At 38.8% G+C, this 22,714-nt stretch overlaps 1 protein-coding gene across 1 annotated transcript in view; it reads left to right on the top strand.

Annotated features, from left to right (window-relative positions):
- Window positions 1-22,714, top strand: part of N4BP1 (NEDD4 binding protein 1) — a 47,172-nt gene that overhangs the window by 5,994 nt on the left and 18,464 nt on the right. Inside the window, exon 2 of the mRNA XM_046681527.1 lies at window positions 19,361-21,054. Coding sequence (XP_046537483.1) covers window positions 19,361-21,054 — 1,694 coding nt within the window. The remainder of the gene's footprint in view (window positions 1-19,360; window positions 21,055-22,714) is intronic.

Genomic DNA, 22,714 nt, shown 5'->3' with positions numbered 1-22,714 from the left:
ATGCAAAATAGAAGTTTAGTTTTCTTTCACTTAATAAGAAGTCTAAAGATAAATAATAGTCCAAGGTGGAGTAATGGTTAGGAGCCAAACACAAAGTGTGTTCTATTAGGGCATGCATGGGCAGTTTTTTTCTGTAAAGAGCCACATAATAAATATGTTAGACTTTGTGGACATATGGACTCTCTGTATCATATTCTTCTCTGTTTTTGTTTTTTACAACCCTTTAAAAGGTAAAACAATTCTTACCTTAGAGGCTGTACAAAAATAGTCCCGAGGCTGGATTTGCACTCTCCAGTATGTGGCCACTAACACGTGTGGCTGTTTAAATTAATTAAATTTGATGAAATGAGGTGCCCGCACGGTGGTGCAGCAGTTAAGTTGGCACGTTCTGCTTTGCTGGCCCGGGGTTCGCCAGTTTGAATCCTGGGTGCAGACCTACGCACCGCTTGGCAAGCCATGCTGTGGCAGGCGTCCCACATATAAAATAGAGGAGGATGGGCACGGATGTTAGCTCAGGGCCAGTCTTCCTGAAAAAAACTAAATAAATTCGATGAAATTAAATATTCACTTCCTGAATTGCATTTCAAGTGCTCAATGGCCACATGTAGCTGGTGACTACCCGTTTGGACAGTGCAGATTTAGAACATCTCCGTCATTGCAGAAAGTTCTGTTGGGCAGTGCTGCCCTAGATATTAAATAATCCTTGATGTGGCCCGCTAAGCAATTCTCTGGTATGATGTTAAAAGAGCCTACAGCCATTGTTTTACCTTACTTCCAGAGTTTCTGTAATTTTTAATTGTGCCCCTTGCAATTGTAAATAACCTCCAAGGATTACTCCTAATTATACAAACACACACACACACACACACACACACACACACATGCACACACACCCATTAAAGACTAGTCTCACTGTATTTAGAGTATGGCAGGAGGCATTAGCAACTAGGAGTGCTAAGAATTACCCTCTCTGGAAATTTCATGAGGAAGCTTAGCTTACATTTTCAATTGCCAGGTGGGGTTTTTGGTTTGTTGTTGTTTTTAATTGACCTTTTTGGCTTTTCTTTTTTTAAAGCTAGGAAACAAAGCTCCAAAAAATTAAGAAAATCATCTCTACATATTTCACCTGTAGTATCTATACATTTGGGTGAGTTCTCTCCTCAAGGTTTCCAAAATATGCTAAAATTTCTGGCCTGCCAGGAAGTGACTTTCTTTATACTGTATGTAAAGCTGGGACCCTGTATGCCACAGAATTAGGTCCCAGAGCAGTGCCCTGAGCATTGGTTTCATACATGAACTACAATGCTGGTTTTTTATTAGTGACCTTGCCATTCCTGATTCAATGAGAATTATTCTTGAATATGATGTTCTGGTTATGGCCTGGGTTGCACAATGAATTTGTCTTTTATCTTGGTAAAAGAGAGGACAGTTCTTAATGATCCTATGCAAATAACTACGTTGCCATGAGAAGTGAAGACTCAGTAAAAGTAGACCAAGCTTCCCTTTATTTCATTTTTTTTTTTGAGGAAGACCAGCTCTGAGCTAACATCTGCCAATCCTCCTCTTTTTGTTGAGGTAGACTGGACCTGAGCTAACATCCGTGCGAATCCTCCTCTATTTTATATGTGGGACGCCTACCACAGCATGGCTTGCCAAGCGGTGCCATGTCCGCACCCGGGATTCGAACTGGCCAACCCCGGGCCACCGAAGCAGAACATGACTTCCCTTTTGATTTGACAACTTAATAGTGTTACGCTATTTAAGAAATACAGAATACCCCAAAGAAATTAACTAGTTTTAGCATCCTTCTTTTTGTAAGGTAAAAGACAAATCTTTGTGATTGATTGCCCCAAGGGCCTTTGGAAACCCAAAGATAGCTTAGGTGTAGAAGACATTAAGAGTGATATACTACACAGCAATAGAAAAAAACGAATTACTGATCCATGCAGTAACATGGATGAATCTCAAAAATATGCTGAGTGAAAAAAAGCCTTACATGAAAGAGTATATACTGTATGATTCTATATATGTGATGTACTAGACAAGGCGAACTTAATTGTGTAATTATGGTGAAAAAATCAGAATAACTAGAACAGAACAGCTGGAAAAAGACATTAAACACAGACTGGATCTTAGATGATACTAAGGAATTGTTTGTTGAGTTGGTGCAATGATGACATTGTCATTATGTTAAAAAGAAAGCGTGTGTATGTGTGTTTAAACTTCACTTGATGTCTGTCTCACTTGGAAATTAACTGCGTATCCCAGAGTATCCATTAGTCACATTTGCTACTAGTCCAACCAAAGTCTTAAAGTTAACTAAGGATGTTGGAAATTATGTTTAGGCTGACAGCTACTGAGCAACATATAACTACTGATATCAAAAAAATTATTAGTGTTATAATTCAATTTAGGTGAATATATAAATTTGTATTTTTAATAATCATAAATATTATATATGAGTAATATTAGCTTATCTGACCAGTAAGCCAACAAAGTTTAGGAAGTTCAGATGGTCTCTTCATGAAAAAATGTCTTATTTTTTAAAAAAAATATATGCATGCATTGTACTCTGATAAAATCAGGGAAAGGACATCTTTCTAAATTAGCTTTGAAATTATCAAATCAGACTGATTTGTCTAATGATTATTTTTGTTTCATGAATTTGGATTCTTAAAATGCTCTTGAAGTATCAGTTTCTGTGAGTTTTGGGGGAGTTTTTTGGTCCTTAAAAGGCTAACACATTATAAGTATCAGATGTTTAGTTTATTTTCTAGGAATTCTAGGAATATAGATTTATGTAAAAGCTTGTTCTCTATAAGCTGATTAGAACAGAAGTTCTTTAAGAAATTTTATAATCTGATTTATTAATACCCCTGAAGGTAAGAATGCATTTTACACTCACACCATGAAAAATAAAGGCTTTTCTCGTTTATAGACACAAACACTGAGAGCTTTCAGCTTTGGTTCCACAGTCTTAGCCACTGGTCAGAAGTAATCCAGAAACACAAAACTGATCCAGACGGCACAAGAGCTGTTGTTTCAGTGGCCCTCAGACACGTTCTTGCACAAACAGAAACAGCAAAGACTAAAAGCAGCCTTTCTTGTCTCTCATCTGACAGAAAGTAGATCCCATTATCTTCTGACAGATCCCCACATACTGAGATCACATTCCTCCAGGCTCGGTTCATGGACACTAAGGGGACAGTTGAGACTGACCTGGTAGTCTGAGCCACTGGGCCCTGAGCCAGTGTGGAAAGGGACACGTGACCAAGAACCATAAAGCAAAAATACAAAATCAGAAGAAAAAAGAATAGCAGGAAAACAGCATGGGTAAAATTCTCTTCCTGCGTGGGGTTCACTCTGGGAGCCAACATGAGACCTGCTTGGGCTCACTCAGCCGACGAGGTACCCTTCTTGGGCCACTCAGCCTAATAGCTCCAAGCAGGTGAGTCCACTTGGACATCTCCATGAGTCCTACAAAACTGCCAAAGTGTAAATTTTTTAAAAAAGTTATAACCGTGACTTTCAGACAGGTGATTCATGAATGAGGGAACCAACAAGAACGTAAGAGATTCAAGAGAGCATTTGAGGATCTGAGTATTGATCAGCACTAAAAAAAGAATGATGGACTAAAATTGCTTGATTAGATACAGATTGGCTAATATCTTACAGAGCAGTGAAATCATAACCTTTTCTACCAGGCTGAGATACCTTTTCTACCAGACTGAGATAATTGGCAGCTCTACTGGACAAAAATCTTCATTTTAACTTGTAGTATCACAGTCCAGGCCCTAATCAATAATAAATGGTATGTCAGACAAAGGTAAATTTCCCAGAGAAGTAATCTTTGGGTGGTCCAAAGAGAGTGCTCCATTATGATTCAGAGGCCATCCTTTTGCCTTATTTGGAAAGTGTTTGGTAATTTTTCTTAATGTTTTTCAAATTATTAGAATGGAACACCCTCCTCCTCCTGTTTTGGTCATTTTGGCCACTTTCTTTCTTAAACAATGTTATCCACATCATAGACACTAGGTTGAGTGTCAGCCTGTGTTCCCAAACTTCCTAATTGCTGTTTTGACATGTATTTGTTAGACATTTATTGATTGGTTCAGGGTTTCTCAACAGTGGCACTATTGACATTTTGGTCAGAGAATACTTTGTTGTGGGGGGCTGCACTGTGCACTGTAGGATGTTTAGCAGCATCCTTGGCCTCTGTCCCCAAGATGCCAGGAGCACCCCCTCAGTTGTGACAACAGAAATGTCTCCTGACCTTGCCAGTGCCCCCAGGAAGAGCAAAATCATCCCAGTTGAGAACTACTGTGTTAAATGACCAAGGCCAGTCCCCACTGTCTAGCAGAGTTATGGTAAATGCTCTAGTTTAAATAATAAGATACTGTTGTGTGTAGAAAACAGCTTAACATGTCTTCTCCTCCCACCCCCATTCCTGGAAGGTGTTTTTAGATCATAGTGAAAGGAAGGAAAGGTTAAATTAGGCTGCAGAAATGAGAAAATATGCTAAAGTCCAAACCACAGAGGACTTTGAACGTGGTTCTGAGGATCTTTAACATTAATCCTACGCAGTGAGGAGCTTTAGAAAGTTTTTGAGTGAGGAACTGAAACGGGTGTGCTTTCAGACATAACTTTGATACTGTGGCAAGGGAGTGGAGTGTGACAAGACTGGCAACAGAAAGAAGAGTTTAGAGTTGGTTGCAGTGTTCACATAAGACAAGGTTTGTGAAGGACTGCATATGATGAGACGGAAAGAAAGCTTTGAATCCAGGCTGCTGTGTTTCATTGAAGGGCACTTGGACCAAAGATGGAGTGGAGGAGAGCTGTGAGCTCTGACCCAGACCTGTTCAGTTGGGTGCACTTGTGGGATAGTCAGGTGGAAAGGCCCAGGGGAGAGTCTGCAGCCCAACAGTGTTTATTAAAGGCTAGAGATGGAGATTTGAAGTTACCACCAGAGAAGTAAAAGTTAGGACTGGAACTTGAAGAGTCTGTGAGAGTGTGACTGAGGGAGAGGACCAGGAAGAACCTTGGGGAATGTCTGCATTTAAGGTGCAGTCTGAAAAGGCAGCAAAGGATTTGGGAGAGTAGTCAGAAAGATAAGAAGTAAAAAAGCTAGTGGTATCTCAGAAGTGTGGAGAGGAAAGCACTTGTCAAGAAGTTGGTCGATGGTATCATGGTACAGAGAGCCTGAATAGGAGAGTGCAGAGAAGGAGCCTTTGGGTTTGGCATTGGTTGTCATTGTTGGCATTCAAGAAAGTGGTTTCAGTTTGAAGGGGGCAGAATCCAGATTTCAAGGCGTTGACAGTGAAATGGAGTTTAGACTACTTTTTCAAAAAGTGTGAAGATGAAAAGACAGAAATGGAGTGGTCCCAGGCGTAGGCGCTGGGGCTGAGGAAGGTGTTCTGTGGGCTCGGGGAAACCAACATGTCTGTAGTCGGAGGGGCAGGGGTGCATGAAAAGGGAGTGATGAATCAAGGCCTGGGAAAGGGGCATGGCTTTGAAATGGAAGGACGGAGAAAGAATTCGTGAAAGGTAAAATTTTTAGATGAGCAGGGAGAGGCAGTCGAAGGGCTTCACGTGTGTTGGACTCTGATAAAATGACGTCTTTACTAAGAGTGAGAAGAGTGACAGAAATGAGGTTGGGGACCTGAAGGCGTTATTTAGGTGAGAGTAAAGTGTAAAAAGCTGCAGAATTTCAGAGGTTTCCAGATGTCATGGGGATGCAGTCAGGGTGGACAGTGTGCCTCCTGGTGTTTCCAGAAGTACACTCAGAGTGAGCGTCAGGGAAGTCCTTTCCTGTGGGGCAGTTAAGGCGCCCCTCTGGGGAAAGAACTTGGTAGACATTGTAGAAATGAGATTGAGTAGAAAGATGGAACGAAAGCAAATGTTGGAAGTAAGTTGGAAAAATGCCTAATATGGTTATTATTATTTTTATAGCAATACTATTAATATAGATGGCCAGATAGAGACCTAAAATTGACCTCTTATAGATTTGTAGATTAATAATGTTAAAAAGTTAGTTGTTTCCTAAGGCTTTTCTGGTGCTTCTAATTTATATATATTTGTAGGACTCCTGTGTCAGTCTAAAAATCCTGTTACTCCTCCTGCTTTCTTTTCTCTAAGAGATAATATACAATGCTATTTATACAAGAGTCTCCTAAATGTAAGAAATCTTTATACTCCTGAAGCGTGCAGCCAGAGTTGAGAAGTCCTATTCTGAACCATTCTAGAAATGTCTCTGTGATGTATTAAGAGCCTCCTTGCCTGCATAGTGTTCCCCATCCTCAGTAATTTGTGGTCAACTGGAGTATCTTCTGTTACATTGTGCCAGGGCACAGTTACACTCCTGGCAGCTGCCAAAGTGTGTCAGATCTATACTCATGATAGCTGATCTTGAGTTGCTATGGTTTTTAACCATTATGTCTTTCTTAAATTTGCTTTTGCACCTGTGCTGTCAGTTGTCATTTGCTGTCATGTGCTCCGCAGGTAGTGCCCAATGCTGTTCCTTTTACACTTTCCGTCAGCTGCTTCAACCATACGTGATCTGGGAAACAAGCTGACAAAGCCCCTCAAGTATGTGCCCATGATAAGAGATGTAGATGGCGAAAAGTGGTGCTGAGAAACCTTTCCCCACATCGAGCCTGCAGCCTCCTGAATAGCCACTTTGATCTTTTCAAAGATTTAGCCATGTTCTGAATGGCAGAGGCTGCCAATAGCTTCTCTCTGGATTTGTGAAATATTATGAGAGAGCTGAGTTTGTAGAAGGTGGAATAATAGAAATTCATTTTACCATATGAAAGGGAAGTTGTTGTTATGTGTATTATGTGTCCCCCCCTTTTTTTCTTCAAAGCCTGAGTAAAGTAAAACAGAATATGAACGTTGCAAGATGAGGGAGACAGTCTTTGACCAGCATTCAAATGTTCAGATACCAAATACAGCCAAATGCAAATGACAGCTATTTGAATTCACAGAATCTTTTCTCATCAGTATAAGTGATGGCCACGCGCTGCCTAGAATGTAATAATACTGTAAACTTGTATACTTTATTGTTCACTTCTGAACTTGAGTATAAAAATCAGTTACTGCCACATAGTAACTTGCAAGAGTGAATTATTAATGAAAAGAATTGAGTCGGAATCTCAAGGGATAATTACTCATTTATTTTGGGGACACGCACACACATGCTCTACAAAGTTTTGTGGCTGTGAAGCTGTAGAACAAGCTCTTAGCACAGCTCTTCCTCAGAGCCCAGCAGTTCACCTTGCACTGCTTTGTAGTCGTTTGGGGGATACTGTCAGCTCTGCTTGTGTTACGGGGCGTTTCTCTGCCAGTCCTCCTAGTGCTTAAACACCCAGGGCCGCAGGAGCTTTTCGAGGCATCTGTAATCTTCTCAGAGGCTCTAATGTTTACTTGATTTTTCTTTTCTTTGAAAGACAGTAATCTAAGCAGTATCTGGATATATCCCTGAGAAGGTCACTTGCTGTGAAAGGACTGTATAAGCTATGAAAAGTAAATTGATTTATTTATAAATAGCACATCAGATTGACAATTTTAGGGTATGTATTTTCAATAGATTCAAATGTATAAAATTGACTTAAGTTGATAAAAACATAGAGACTTCTATGATTATCATAAAAAAATTATGTATGGGAAATCTCTACCTTCTGCTCTGTTTTGCCGTGAACCTAAAACCACTTTAAAAAATAAAGTCTGTTTTTAAAAATTGAAATCAAGGTTGTTCACTGATTTTTGCAGTTAGCTGTCTGTCTCAGCATCCAGTTTAATGTTACATTTTCTTTTGTTTGCATAGAATTGAGGACATCCTAAATCATACAGTTAATTAGTTACAGATGTGCTAGTGTTTGGACAGCTCTTCTTGCAGAATACTCTTTGATTAAACTAATCCAGAAAAGTAACAGAGAAATAATAGAAAATGTTTGCTTTAAAGATGAATCACTCACAATATTTCATAACTGCTAACATTTCTTATCTTGAATGTTAAAGAATCAAGCAAAACTTAAAGTTGGGGCCAAAGCTGTCACCCATACAGCGTCACAGCACTTTTAAAATTTTTTATTAAAATTAGGAAGTAAGGAGTGTACCAAAATAGTATCCACACATGGTTAAAACAAAAAGATCAAGTTGTATTGAGGGTTTTATAGTAAAGAAGAGCAGTCCCTTGCTTCTGCCCCTCCCCAGCTTCATAGAGTCAGCTACTTTTTACCCTTTTCAGCTGTTCGGATAGTTACCTAAAATAATTATAACTAGTATACTGCTATTTCTTATCAATGTAGGCATTATCACTTTCTTTAAGATAGATCATGAGACAAAAACTGCCCCATTTTCCCAACTGCTGTGGTCTGAATATTTGTGTCCCCTCAAAATTCCTATGCTGAAATCCTAATGCCCAGTGTGATGGTATTAGGAGGTGGGGCCTTTGGGAGTGATTAGGTCCTAGGGCAGAGAGCCATCATGGGTTATGCTTTATGGATAACACTCTCATCAGAGGCCCCGGAGAGCTCCTTTCCTCTTCCACCGTGTGAGGACACAAGAAGTCTGGACCTGGAAGAGGGCCCTCACCAACCCCGCTGATGCCCTGACCCTGGACTTGCAGCCTCCAGGACTGGGAGGAATCAGTTTCTGTGGTTTGTAAGCTACCCAGTCAGTGGTGTTTTGTTATAGCAGCCTGAACAGACTAAAACACTAATACAGGTGTTTTTGTAGTTAAAGCAAGAAACAGGGTTTATATAATTATGACTTAGGTAAATACTATTAACTGCAAAGCCAAGTAGTATATTACATTATGTTTTCTTTCTGGTACAGCTTTTAATCTTTACTTGAATTTTTTTTCTTTTTAAGATTTTATTTTTCCTTTTTCTCCCAAAGCCCCGTGATACATAGTTGTATATATTTTTAGTTGTGGGTCCTTCTAGTTGTGCTGTGTGGGACGCCACCTCAGCATGGCTTGATGAGCGGTGCCATGTCCGCGCCCAGGATCCGAACCAGTGAAACCCTGGGCCGCCAAAGCAGAGCATGCGAACCCGACCACTCAGCCGTGGGGCCAGCCCCTTTCCTTGAATTTTTATCTGCCCTTTTTTCATCTACTTGTGAAATTTGCTTTAAACACATCCCTAATATTTTACAAATATTACTTTATCTCAGCTATTCATTGAGCCTCGTTTTCTGGGAGAGTGCCCCTAGAGCTCTCTTCCCTCTTCCAGTCAGCTGCTTTCTCAGCTTGTCTGCTAAACAGCTGTAATCTTTGGACTTCTATGTGCCACTCTTGGATTGAATTTCCTAATTACTTCATCACCCTTGTTTTTGGTGGCCTTCATCATAAAATAGTTTCTCAAGAAGAGAGTCGATGGAAATAATTTTCTCAGCCTTTAGCATGTCTAAAATGTCTTTATTCTGCCTTATAGTTCATATGTAATGTGGATGGTGTGGAATTGTAGATTGAAAATCATTTTACCTTAGAATGTGAATGCATTGCTACCCTTTTTCCCGCCGTCATCCAGAATTGCTGTTGGGGATTTCTGACATTCTGATTGTCATTCTTTTATATGTGCCCTGTTCCCACCCTGCCCCCGGATTTTTCTCTTGTAGGCCTTTAAAAATAATCATGCTTGGGTATTCGGTGGACTCTCAAGATGGATCTGTGTGCTTTAGCTCTGAGACAGGGCTTAATGGAATTTTTCACCAATTATGTATGAGGTCTTGTATATTTTAGCTCCGGAAATGATTTGTGTTATTTATTAATTGCCATTCTATCTTTTAGGAATGCCAGTTATTTGGATTTGGGATATACTAGACGGACCTTAAAGTTTCTTTTCTCTCATTTTTCTCATTTCTGTGTTTTTGTGCTACTTTTGGAGAGATTTCTTCCACTGTGTCTTTCACCTCTTCTATTGCCTCTTACTTTGGCTGTCATATTCCTATGATATATACTCTTATTCTTGTATTCTTATAGTACTCTTATTCTGATTATTTTTCTTTCTTTTTTTTAGCATCTTGATTCCTGTTTTAGGAATTCATTATCATCTTGTATCTGTTTGAAAGCACTAATTAAAATTTTGTTGACGTTTTCTTTTATACCCTGCTTTACCTAGTTTCCTCTATTTTGTGTTCTACTTTATTGGTTTTCTTCGTATTTGAGACTTTGTCCTGGCATAAGTGTTTTCACGTTTCATACTAAATCTGAAAAGCCAGTTGGAAGCTTTGTGTCTGGGCAGGATGTGTTGATGGCGGGCCTTACCTTGGATTAGTTAGAGAATTAGCCCTTGTTTGAGAAGATGACTGTTTTGGAAGTCTTCTCTCTGGAGAAGAAGCCTTCTTTCCAGGTTAGCTGATTGTTACTGGCGTTCCACTGAGTGGGTGTGATCAGCTTTTCCTTCTCCAGTGGCAGCACAGTAGTCTCAGCAGTATTTCACTCATGTGAATTCCACCGTATGCTTACTTATGCTAAACAGGCAGTGTTATTTAAATATAGTAGGCAGCAAGGAGGTTCCAGATCTGAGTAAGATAGAATGAGCACATCCATCCTGTCACTCCTGTTGAATAGAGCTGTAAAACTTGAACAGGGTGCGTGAAGCAGCTGTTTGAGGACCCTAAAAAGTAAGTAGTAGCAGGCTGACGGGGAAGGAAGATCAGAATTCAGAGTACCAGCAAACCAGTGGCAAGTTTACCATTTTTTCCCCTCTGTTTTCTCCTAGCCTAAACTCAGTGCAGCTCAACCTGGAGTTGGAAATGGGCAGCAGTACGTAGAAAGAGCATCAGGAGAAGCCCTGTAGTTTTAGCTCTAGGGGGAGAAAAGGGAGCACCTAATAGAGTACAAAGGTCCATTTGTGTTCTTCTTTTCTTCATTCTATATGTAGACCAGCTTCCAGTTCCCATGATGCTGGCAATGCAAGTTTGCAGGAGCCAAAATGCTGAGGGAGGGGAACCTTGCTCTCTGATTGGTAAAGTTGGGTCCCAAGAGGATGGAGCCAGCATTACTGCTTTTTTTCCTCTCTGTCCTCGGGATGGGCCGAGGCACAGTTGCAGAAGTACAAAGCAAAGTGGGATAACCAAAGCCCCAGCTTTCTGACTGGAGGACTGAAAAGAAGAGCCCCAGGGAACCAGAAAGCACTAGAAAGATGGCACATAGGGAAGAGCTCAGGAAAGTGACTCCATAAACCTTGTTGATGGTCTCCTAGGTTCATCCTCAAGCTATACATGCATGGATCTACTCCTCATCATTATGACAAAGACTTCTGGGAACCGAACTAACAAAAAAACCACCATCCAGGTTCCAGACTGGCCACTGGGTAGCACACATGTGGGACAGATGCAGATAGGATTGCAGAGGCTTTAAAAACGGAATTGAGATTCGCGGATGACAGGCTGCAGCTTGCAGCCTAAGTCTAACTAGGTCACTTACCTGCTAGAACAAAAGTGTCAACATTCATCATAGGATTTAAACAAGACCCAAAGTCTCATAATATTCAAAATGGATACAGTACAAAATTACTTGGCATGTAAAGAACCAGGAAAATATCAGCTCTCATGAGAAAAGACAATGGACACCAATGCCAAGATGACAGAGACACTGGAATTATCTAACAACAACTTTAAAACATTTATTATAAAAATTTTCCAACAGGCAATCACAAACACTCTTAAAACTAATAGAAAAATAGAAAGTTTCAGCAAAGAAATAGAAGATTTAAGAAGAACCAAATGGAAAGGTAAGAACTGAAAAATACAGTAACCTAAATAAAAACTCACCGAAAGGGCTCAATTTTAAAATGGAGATACCAGAGGAAAGAGTCCGTGAATTTGAAGATAGAACAATAGAAGTTATCTAAACTGAATGAAAGGAGTAGAGGAGAAAGAGTGTGGTGGTAAAAAAGTATTCGGAGAAATAATGCTAAAGACTTCCCCACATTGGCAGAAGATGTAAACATAATGATTAGAGAACTCGGTGAACACAAACAGAATTAATGCAAAGAACTGCATACCCAGACTCATCATAACTGCGCTGCTGGAAGCTGAAGGCGTGTTAAAAGTCATGAAAGTGTCAGAGGAAAAGGTGTGTGGGTAGGAGAGCAACAGTTAGCATGAGTGCAGCTTGCTTTATCTGAAACCATGGAGCCCAGAGAAGTGGCACAGTATTTTCTTAAGTGGTGAAAGAAAAGAGCTGTTAACCAAGACTTCTCTATCCAGTGAAATTATCCTTTGAGAATGAAAGTGAAATAAAGCATGATAAAACATTCTTAGTTGAACAAAAACTAAAGAGAAGTCATTGCCAGTAGCCTGCTCCAAAAGAATTGGTAAAGGAAAGTCTTCAGACAGAAATGGTAAATATCTAGGGAAATATAATAAGTTACTTTCTCCTCTTCCATTCTTTAGAATGAGTTAATGGTTGGAAGCAAAATTTATAACCTTGTCTGATGGGATTTCAAATGTATATTCATGTAATGCTTGTGATAGCTCTAACATACAAGGGGGAGCAAAGAGGATAGAAACCAAGAGTAAAGGAGCCTAGACGATAGTGGGTTCTAAAATTTGTACCTGAGGGATTTTAAGTTATGGAGGTGACTGAGTGATGGCATGGAGAAGTCAGTGTTGTGGAAAGAAGATTCTGATTACTTATATTTCCCAAGAGAAGAGGGCATATCTCACCACGCAGGGCCATAGGTGAGGCATCAGGTTTTGTTCAGGAGGCAGAAGGAGGAGCAAGGGAAAGGCAGGGCAGGGCAGGGTAAACAGTTCAGGATTGGCTAGTTTTGATAATTCTGGCGGCTTTGGGTCACAGGGGCTGTCCTTAGTTGTCTGGTTCCTGGCCCTAGCTTGATGCAGGACAGGGGAAATATTGGCTTGGTTTGTGAGTTAGATTAGGAGATGAGTGGGGGCACAGCCCTGGATCAGGCAATCAGCACATGAAAGGCATGCTTTAAGCAGACTTTCTACCGCTCCTAGGAATTAGCTAGCCCTGGTAGGGTAAGTCTTTCCCCAGATCTGAAAGGCCTCTGAAGATGTCAGAACATTATAAGGTATAGAAAATGAAAAATATCAATAGTACAACAGTGAGTTTATACATTCCTCTTGAAATGATGAAATATTGATTTTAAGTGGACCATAAAAATTAAGTATGTATATTGTAATAGCATGACCACTTTAAAAACTATGTAAAGAGACATAGTAAAAAAAATCCAATAAGTAAATTAAATTGTAATAGTGAAAAATGTTTGTATAATGCACAAGAAGGCTGGATAGGGAGCAAAGGAGTTAACAATAGAGAGCAAGCAGAAGACAAAATGGTGGACTTAAATCTAAACTTACCAATAATTTCATTAAAAGGAAATAGCCTTGGGGCCAACCCAGTGGCATGGTGCTTAAGTCCACACACTCCACTCCAGCCACTTGGGCTTTGTGGATTCAGATCCTGGGCACGGACCTACACACCACTCATCAAGACATGCTGTGGCAGCATCCCACATACAAAATAGAGGAAGATTGTCGCAGATGTTAGCTCAGAGACAATCTTCCTCAAGCAAAACGAGGAGGATTGGTAACAGATGTTAACTCAGGGCCAATCTTCCTCACCAGAGAAAAGTAAATAGTCTAAACACACCAATTAAAAGATAGAGATTGTCAGAATAAACTTAAAAAAACAACCAAACTATATGATGTCTTCAATTTCCATCATGCACTGCATAACATCATTTCGGTCAGCAGGAGACCACACGTGTGATGATGGTGTCATAAGATTAGTAGCATAGAGCCTAGGTGTAAAGTAGGCTATACCATCTAGATTTGTGTTAGTACACTCTGTGCTGTTGGCACAATGATAAAATCGCCTAATGACACATTTCTCAGAAGAGATCCCCATCATTAAGAAATGCGTGACTATCTAATGATATCCATAAGTTAAAATTAAAAGGAGGGGAAAACATATACTATTTAAACATTAACAAAAGAAAGCTGGAGTGGCAATATTGCTGTCAGACGAAGTAGCCTCTAGAGCAAAGAGCGACATTACATAATAATAAGAGGTTTAATAACCCCATAAGATAAATAATACTAAATGTGTATATTCCTAACAGTAGAACTGCAAAATATATGAAGCAAAAGCTGGCAGAACTGAAAGGAGAAATTGACAAATCTAAAGTTACAGTTGGAGACTTCAACATCCTCTCAACAGTTGATAGACCCATTAGACAGAAAATCACCACCAATATAGAAGAACTCAGCAACACCGTCAATCAACCAGATTCTAATATATATTTCTAGAACACTCTGCCCAACAACAGAAGACACATTCTTCTCATGCTCACAGAACACGTATCAAGATAGACTATCACCTGGGCTATAGAACAAATCTCAACAAATTTAAAAGAACTGAGATCGTATAGAGTGTGTTCTCTGACCACAAAGGAATCAAACTAGAAATCAATAACAGAAAGATAACAAGAAAACCTCCAAACACTTGGAAACTGTGAACAACACACTTCTTAATATTGAATAATTTCAAGAGAAATTTTAAAAATACATTGAACTGAATGAAAATGAAAACAGAACAGGACAAAATTTGTGAGATGCAGCTTAAGCAGTTCTGAAAAGGGAATTTATAACACATACTACATTAGAAAAGAAGAAAAGTCTCAAATCGGTAATCTAAGCTCTCACTTCTAGGAACTAGAAAAAGAAGAGGAAAATAAGCCCAAAGGAAGCAAAAGGAGAGAAATAAAGAGCAGAAATCAATGAAGTTGAAAACACAGAACAATAGAGAAAATCAATGAAACAACAAACTTATTCTTTGAAAAAAATCAATAAAATTGACAAACTCTTAACCACACTGAAGAAAGAAGACATAAATTACTAATCAGGGCTGAAGTAGGAAATCAACTACAGACCCTGTAGACATCAAAAAGATAACTACTACAAACTTTACACACCTAAGTTTGACAACTTAGATGAAATCGACCAGTTGCTCAAAAAGTACACTACCATAACTTTAACCAATATGAAATAAATATTTGAACAGCCTTGTAGCTATTAAAGAAATTGAATTAATAACTTAAAAATTCTTCATAAAAGAAATATCCAGGCCCAGATTGTTTCACTGGGGAAGACTACAAAATGTTTTTAAAAGAATTAACATCAATTCTACATAACCTTTTCTAGAAAATACAAGAGGAGAGAACAATACTTCCTTTTCTGTTCATTTGTAATCAGTATTATCCTGATGCTAAAACCAAAGACAGTACAAAAAAGGAAAACTACAGACCAAAGTCCTTCATGAGTAGAGATGCAAAAATTCTTAAAATATTAGGTAGAGTTCATCAATATATAAAAGAATTATACATCATGACCAAGTGGCCATTGTTCCAGGGATACAAGGCTGGTTCAGTATTCAAAACTCAGTCAGTGTAATCAACCATATCAACAGACTGGAGAAGTAAAATCACATGATTATGTGATACTGTAAAGCATTTAACAAGTTCAACACCCATTCATGTTCATATCCCTAAAAAAATAGGAATACGGGATAACTTCCTCAACATGATAAAGAACATCTTTAAAAAAATCTGACATTATACTTAATAGTGAAAGACCAAATGTTTTCTCCCTTAGATCGTGAGCAAGGCAAGCATGGCAGCTCTCCCCACTGCACTTTGACACTGTGCTGGAAGTTCCAGCTAGTGCAGTAAGGCAAGAAGATAAAGTAAAAGGCATCTGTAGATCAGGGAAAAAAGCATTCGTAGATGACATAGTTGTCTGCATAGAAAATCCCAAGGAATCTATAAGGAAACATCCTAGAACTAGAAATAGATTCATCAGGGTCACAGGATACATGATCAAAATCAATTTTATTTCTGTTTATTGGCAGTGAACACATAGAAACCAAAATTAAAATGCGGTGTCACTTTAAATTGTTCAAAAAATGAAATACTTGGATGTAAGTCTAACACCACGTACAGGACTTGTGTGCTCAAAACTATAAAACACTGATGAAAGAAAACAAAGATTAGAAAAATGGATAGACATACCATGTTCATGCATCAGAAGACTCAGCAGATGTCAGTTATCCTCAAATCAATGTGCAAGTTTAACACAATTGCTGAACAGTTGCTAAAAAAGACTATTGTAAAGTTTATATGGAAAGGCAAAGGAACTAGAATAGCTAAAAATTTTAAAAAGAAGAATAAAGTGGGAGCAGTCACTATCCAATTTCAAGATATTATATAATTATTATAGTCAAGACTGTGTGGTATTGGTGAAGGGATAGATGTGTAAGTTGATGGAACAGAATAGGGAACCCAGAAATAACCCCACACAAGTGTGGCCAACTGATTTTTGACAAGGATGCAAAAGCAACTCAATAGAGAAAAGATAGTCTTTTCAAGAAATGGTGCTAGAGCAATTAGATATCCATAAGCAAAAACATGAACCTAGGCCTAAATCTCACATCTTAGACAAAAATCAACTCAAAATGGACCATAGATTTAAATGCAAAACTTCCAGAAGATAACATAGGCGAAATCTTTGGGACATAGGGCTTGGTGAAGCAAAAACCAATAAACTGAACTTCCTTAAAAACTTTTCCTGTCACAAAAGACCGTGTTAAAAGGATGAAAATAGAAACTACAGACCAGGAGAAAATATTTGCAAGCCACGTATATAACAAGGGTTCATATCTATAATATATAAAAAACTCTCAAAACTCAACAGTAAAGACCAAACAATCCAATTAGAAAATGGACCAAAGAAATGAGCAGACATTTCACTGAAGAGGAAAGAAAAATGACAAATAGCACATGCAGAGATGTTCAACATCACTTGTCATTAGGGAAATGTAAACTAAGACCATAATAAGATACACTACACTCTTATTAGAATAGCTAAAATAAAAATTAGTGGCAATATATGCTGGCAAGGATGCAGAGAAACTGAATCTCTCATACGTTGCTACTGGGAATATGAAGTGGTATAGCTATTCTGGAGCATGATTTGGCAGTACTTTGAAAAGCTAAACATGCACTTACCATATGCCTAGCAGTTGCACTCCCAGGCGTTTATCCCAGAGAAATGAAAACTGAAGTCCACGTAAAAACCAATACGTGATTGTTCATAGCAGCTTTATGTGTAATAGCTCCAAACTGGAACAACCAAAATGTCCTTCGGTAAGTAGATGGCTAAAAATCGGTAGTTCATCTATATCATGGGATAGTACTAAGGGGTAACAAGGAATGAACTATTGAATAATGCAAGAACTTAGATCAATTTCAAGAGCATTAGGTTGAGTGAGAAAAGCCGATCTCAAAAGTCACATACTGTATATAGTTCTATTTATATAACATTCTTGAAGTCACAGAATTATCGAGACGAAAACAGATTAGTGGTTGCAGGGTGGGTAGGGATGGTAGGTGGAAGTGGGGTAAATATGACATAAAGGGGTAGCATGAAGGAAAGTTTTGTGGTGATGGGATCATTCTGTACCTTGATTGAAGTGGTATTTTCATGAATCTATGTGTGTGATAAAATGGTATAGAACTATATACACACTATCAATGTACTTGTCCTGGTTTTGATAAATTGTCCTATGATTATATAAGATGTAATGATTGGAGGAAACTCGGTGAAGAGTACACAGACCTTTATGTACTATCTCTGTAACTTCCTGTGAGCTGAGAATTATTTCAAAATAAAATGTTTTTAAAAAAACAACTTCAAGCCACAGCCCAGCTGCGCAGAAGTTCAAACAGGTGGCAGCACAGTGTTGCCCGTATGGAGGTTTTCACGGATGCTGACATCAATATTGAACGCTCTCCTTGCACAGCTAGGAAGAAAGGATGGTTAGTTCCTGTGCTTTGTGTTTAACTCAGTTACCATGTCACAAAGATAGCAAACTGCTCTAATAAAAAGCCAGGCTCCTCTCTCCAGTGCCACTTTTCTCCCTTCTTTACCACCAAGCCCACAGACATTCCAGGGTTATTTAAAAAGACATAAGAAACACAGAACTCATGACTGAGCATCATACTGCTTAGGTCAAGCTTTTCCTTTGTGACGTTTTCCTCATATTCTGGTGTTTCATCTACTCAGGAATTTTCTAGTTCTGAATATGTAAACAAGGAATGTGTACACGTTTGTGTATAAATTCTCACTGAAGATGTGTGGCTGTTATAGTAGCAAGTATGAAGTAGGTGCAAGATTGCAAAGCCTCATTGTGACTGGCGCTGCACACGTTGAACTTTTAAATACCACCATTTTTGGTAGTGCCATTTTAATTTTAGTTTTAAGTATAGATCAGGTATTGCCGGGCCCATTTCTTAGAAATATCTACCCAGAAAATTTTCACTAGTGATTTAAATAACAGTGTTATTATTTAGTGAACACTCGTTATGTGCAAGACAGTGTTGTCAGAACTTTACATTCATTATATCATTGAATTCCCTCAAAATACCTGAAATTGCCCTACCCTTGCCTCTGTTTTACAGTTGAAGAAATTGGGATTGGGGGTGAGGAACTTGAGCAGGGTCACCAGTTGTATGGCGGGCATTTGAGCCTAGGAACTGACTCCACTGCCCAAGTCATCAACAACAAGTATGCTCCACGTGTTTGCTCGATTCACATTTCTGCCTCCACTAGCAACCTAATTGCTAAAGAACCCAGTTCCCCTTCTTACCTCATTCAGGCCTTCAATACCAAATTTTACTAGAAACCCTAGCTTTACTTCTGAGAATGGCAATACTGTCCACCACTCTCTGATTCTTTATATTTAGATCTCCGTGTAAACAGTCTGGTCTTTCTTAGAAAAGAGACGTAAAACTATATAGGGTATGCGTTGTTCCAGCCAGCTGGAGAAAATTTTTTTGTTAGATCTTATTTTTAAATGCCTTCAAGAAATCAGTTTGTTTTATTTGAAACTAAGGGCAATAGTAGTGAAGCAAAAGTCAAAGTTTGTCCTGGAGTAAATTGTTCAACTTGATTATCTTAATAATGTCATAGTAATAATAAATGACTGGTAGCAAGCAAAGATGTTTGTTCTTTATAGATGTAAATAAATCCAGTTTTGTCATTATCTACTGTGCAGCTGGGCAAACCAGTAAGATCACATTGCAAGATACACTGTTGAAAGTTACAAATACCTGCCTTTTAGACTTAAATGCAAAGTTTTCTATTCCTCTGAAAACGACTCAGCAACTTATATCTGTTATTTTAAATCTTTTATTTAAAACATGGCATTTTTCCCCGAAGTTATTAGCATGCTTTTGATTTTTGTACAACTTGACATTTGTAATTACAGGTGCAACATGTGCTGTAAAGAGCTTTTGTAAATTGATCTAATTTCTTGTCTTTACAGGAATATATTAAAGGAGTCTGTGAACCTGAACTAGAAGAAAGAGAATGTTACCCCAAGGCCATGCACTGCATTTTTGTTGGGGCGCAGAGCCTGTTTCTGAAGAGCTTGATTCAGGACACCTGTGCCGATCTCTGCATTCTGGACATTGGTCTTCTCGGCATCAGAGGCAGTGCCGAAGCTGTGGTGATGGCTAGGAGTCACATTCAGCAGTTTGTAAAGCTCTTTGAGAATAATGAGAACTTACCCAACAGTCAGAAAGAATCAGAGGTGAAAAGGGAATTTAAACAATTTGTTGAAGCTCGTGCAGATAAATATACAATGGACTTGTTGATTTTGCCCACTTCCTTGAAAAAAGAACTTTTGACACTCACACAAGGTGAGGAGAATCTATTTGAAAGAGGAGATGATGATGTTCTTGAAATTAGAGATTCTAAACAAACAGAGTTTACACAGAATGCCGCCACAGGGCTGAATGTTTCCAGAGATGAAATTGTTTTGCAGGAAGATGCAAGAAATAAAGCTGGGACTCCTGTTTCTGAGCTTACGAAACAAATGGATACAATCTTTTCTAGTTCACAAGATGTACGTTTTGTTCCAATAAATGGTCTAACCCCAGATGAAGAGGCACTTTCCAAAGACAGAGTATGTCACAAAAGGAGATTCTCTGATTCTGAAGAAAGGCATACCAAGAAACAATTTTCTTTGGAAAATGTTCAGGAGGGGGAGCTTTTTCATGATGGTAAGACAGTACCTGGAAGCGTAATCATTGACGTATCTGATTCTTCTACTGATCCTGAAAATTTAAGTCCAGATATAAAAGACACTACTGAGGAAATGGAATACAACATCCTCGTAAACTTTTTTAAAACCATGGGCTATTCTCAAGAAATTGTTGAAAAGGTCATTAGGGAATATGGGCCATCCACAGAGCCATTATTGCTCTTAGAGGAAATTGAAAAAGAAAATAAAAGATTCCAAGAAGATAGAGAGTTTTCACCCGGTACTGTGTATCCAGAGACCAACAAAACCAAAAATAAAGGTGGTTGTAGCAGCATAAAGGAGCTTACAGCAGATTCCACTCCAAAGAAGACACACACTCACACACAGCAAAACATGGTAGGAAAATTTCCTCAGTTACCGTTCAAAGTAGAATCAAAACCATGTACCTCAAATTGCAAAATTAATACTTTGAGAACAGTGCCAATAGAACAGAAAGAAGAAATCTGGAGTTCAAATCAGAACTACGTGTGTAACATAGACCTTGAAACTGATGGCCCTTCACCCTCTGTTGCCCCTTCTAGTCCCAAAGAAGTTGTCAGTTTTGTTTCAAGAGGAGCTTCAAGCCATCAGCCCAGAATTCCAGTTTTTCCTGAAAATGGTTTACAGCATCAAGCAGAACCTTTGCTTCCAAATAATGTGAAGTCTGCCTATGAAAACCGTTCGGGATATTGTAGCTCTCCTCAGTCTAAACCGAATTGTCCACCCCTCTCTCCACCGATGCCGCTGCCCCAGCTCTTACCTTCAGTTACTGATGCAAGGTTGGCAGGACCTTCTGATCATATTGATTCCTCAGTTACAGGGGTTCAAAGGTTTCGCGATACTCTGAAGGTACCCTACAAGCTGGAGTTAAAAAATGAACCGGGGAGAACGGATTTGAAGCACATTGTTATAGATGGGAGCAATGTTGCAATTACGTAAGTCCGCTGTCTGCAGATTATATTATCGTTTTAAATAGGGCTCTAAGCAATGTCTCAGAATTACATGCATTTTATTGGAACCATCCTATGCATCTGTCTAGTTGACCTGTAGCCTTACCTGAAAAAAAGAAAAAACGGCTGGTTGGAGAAGTTTTGTTATTCCATCTTCTGGAGTTATAAACTTTACTTCACCCTGCTGAACCTATATTTCTGAGGGCAAGAGATGGTAGAAAATTTGTCTTTTCACATTGCATTGCCCAGTAATAAGCAGTATGGAGACCTTTAAGTCATTAAGTTCTTAATACCATGAATATCATTAGTTTCTGAATACAAGGATAGAGCTTAAGGCAAAAGAGAGATTTTTCTGTCTTTTTATGCTACAATATGCCAGGTCTCTAGCCAGTAGTGTGCAGTGATAATCGGTGTGATGTACTTCTGTTGATACTTTTGTTGATAGATTTATAGCAATTTCCTTCCTAAGAAGACTCATCAGCTTGAGCTTCTTTATGGACCTCTGCTCTCAGTAGAAGTTTGTCTGTTTGTTTTTAGTAAAAAGAGGTAAATGAACATTACTATTTAGCCTGTCTTAGATCCCTCTTAGGATTCTGATTTGATACCTCTGGTATCAGATTGGGTTTCTTCTCTGAGGGGTAGTTTAATATAGGGGCTGGGAAGAGTGGGGACCAGGTCAGAGTCTCCGCCCCGCTGTGGACCAGCTGTTTGACCTTGGACAGGTTTCTTCCTGCTGTTCCACTTGCTGCAATCTCTTGCCTCTTGCCCTGTCCTAGAGGATGTCTGTATCATGCCGTTTCCACAGCTGCTAGGTAAAGCGTCCCTCCAGCTTTCAAAGTCAGTTACTCTGTTGGTGTTGAAGTCTTCAAGGTCTAGTGTTTTAAGCAGCTGCTGTTCAAGGAAAGGGGCACCTGGACGTGGAATGAAGAAGTTGACATACTTTCCTGAATTGCTGAATATTTATGTGGCTTCTTTCCTGGGAATTCTAAAAGATTAGTTCATGTCCTGATTTTCTAGGAGTACCTGTTGAGATTGAAAAATAAGTTTTGTTATTGAAATATGTTTATTATATATTTATTTTTTGTTTTAACTTTTTTAATTAGAATTTTCAAACAGATACATAAGAAGATAATATAATGAATCCCACGTTGGATTTTTTTGGGATTCCCGTGTGCCCTTTACCCAATTCAGTAGGTATCAACTCCCGGCTAGTCTTGTTTCATCATTTCAAACGTTTCACCTGTGCCCCCACCTATTGCCTTTCATCCATATTATTTTGGAGGAAATCTCAGATATTTCATCTATAAATATTTTAGTATCTATTTTTAAAAATGTAAGGATTCTTTGGTTTTTATTTTTTGAATGAATTATTGATGCTGTGCTTTGTTGTCAAAAAAGAAAGAAAGAAAAAGAAAAAGCCAGCATTTCACATGTTAAAGTTTGAAGACAGGCAGTAGAAATATATAATATACTTGTCTTCATTTCTAAATAATACTGTTTATTGTCATTTTCACTTTGTTTTTTGGCATTTCTTTTGGGGGAAACCCAGCAAATGGCCCACAGCTGCATAGCATTATCTAAGTAAAAGTGTAATGTGCATTTTCAGTCACCCGTAGTCCAAGGCCAGCACCAGTTCCTCATTGTT

This window comes from Equus quagga, chromosome 13 (assembly GCF_021613505.1).
Source record: "Equus quagga isolate Etosha38 chromosome 13, UCLA_HA_Equagga_1.0, whole genome shotgun sequence".
Lineage (NCBI taxonomy): Eukaryota > Metazoa > Chordata > Mammalia > Perissodactyla > Equidae > Equus > Equus quagga.
Note: the sequence above shows the minus strand (reverse complement) of the source record. Positions and strands in the feature narration are given on the sequence as shown.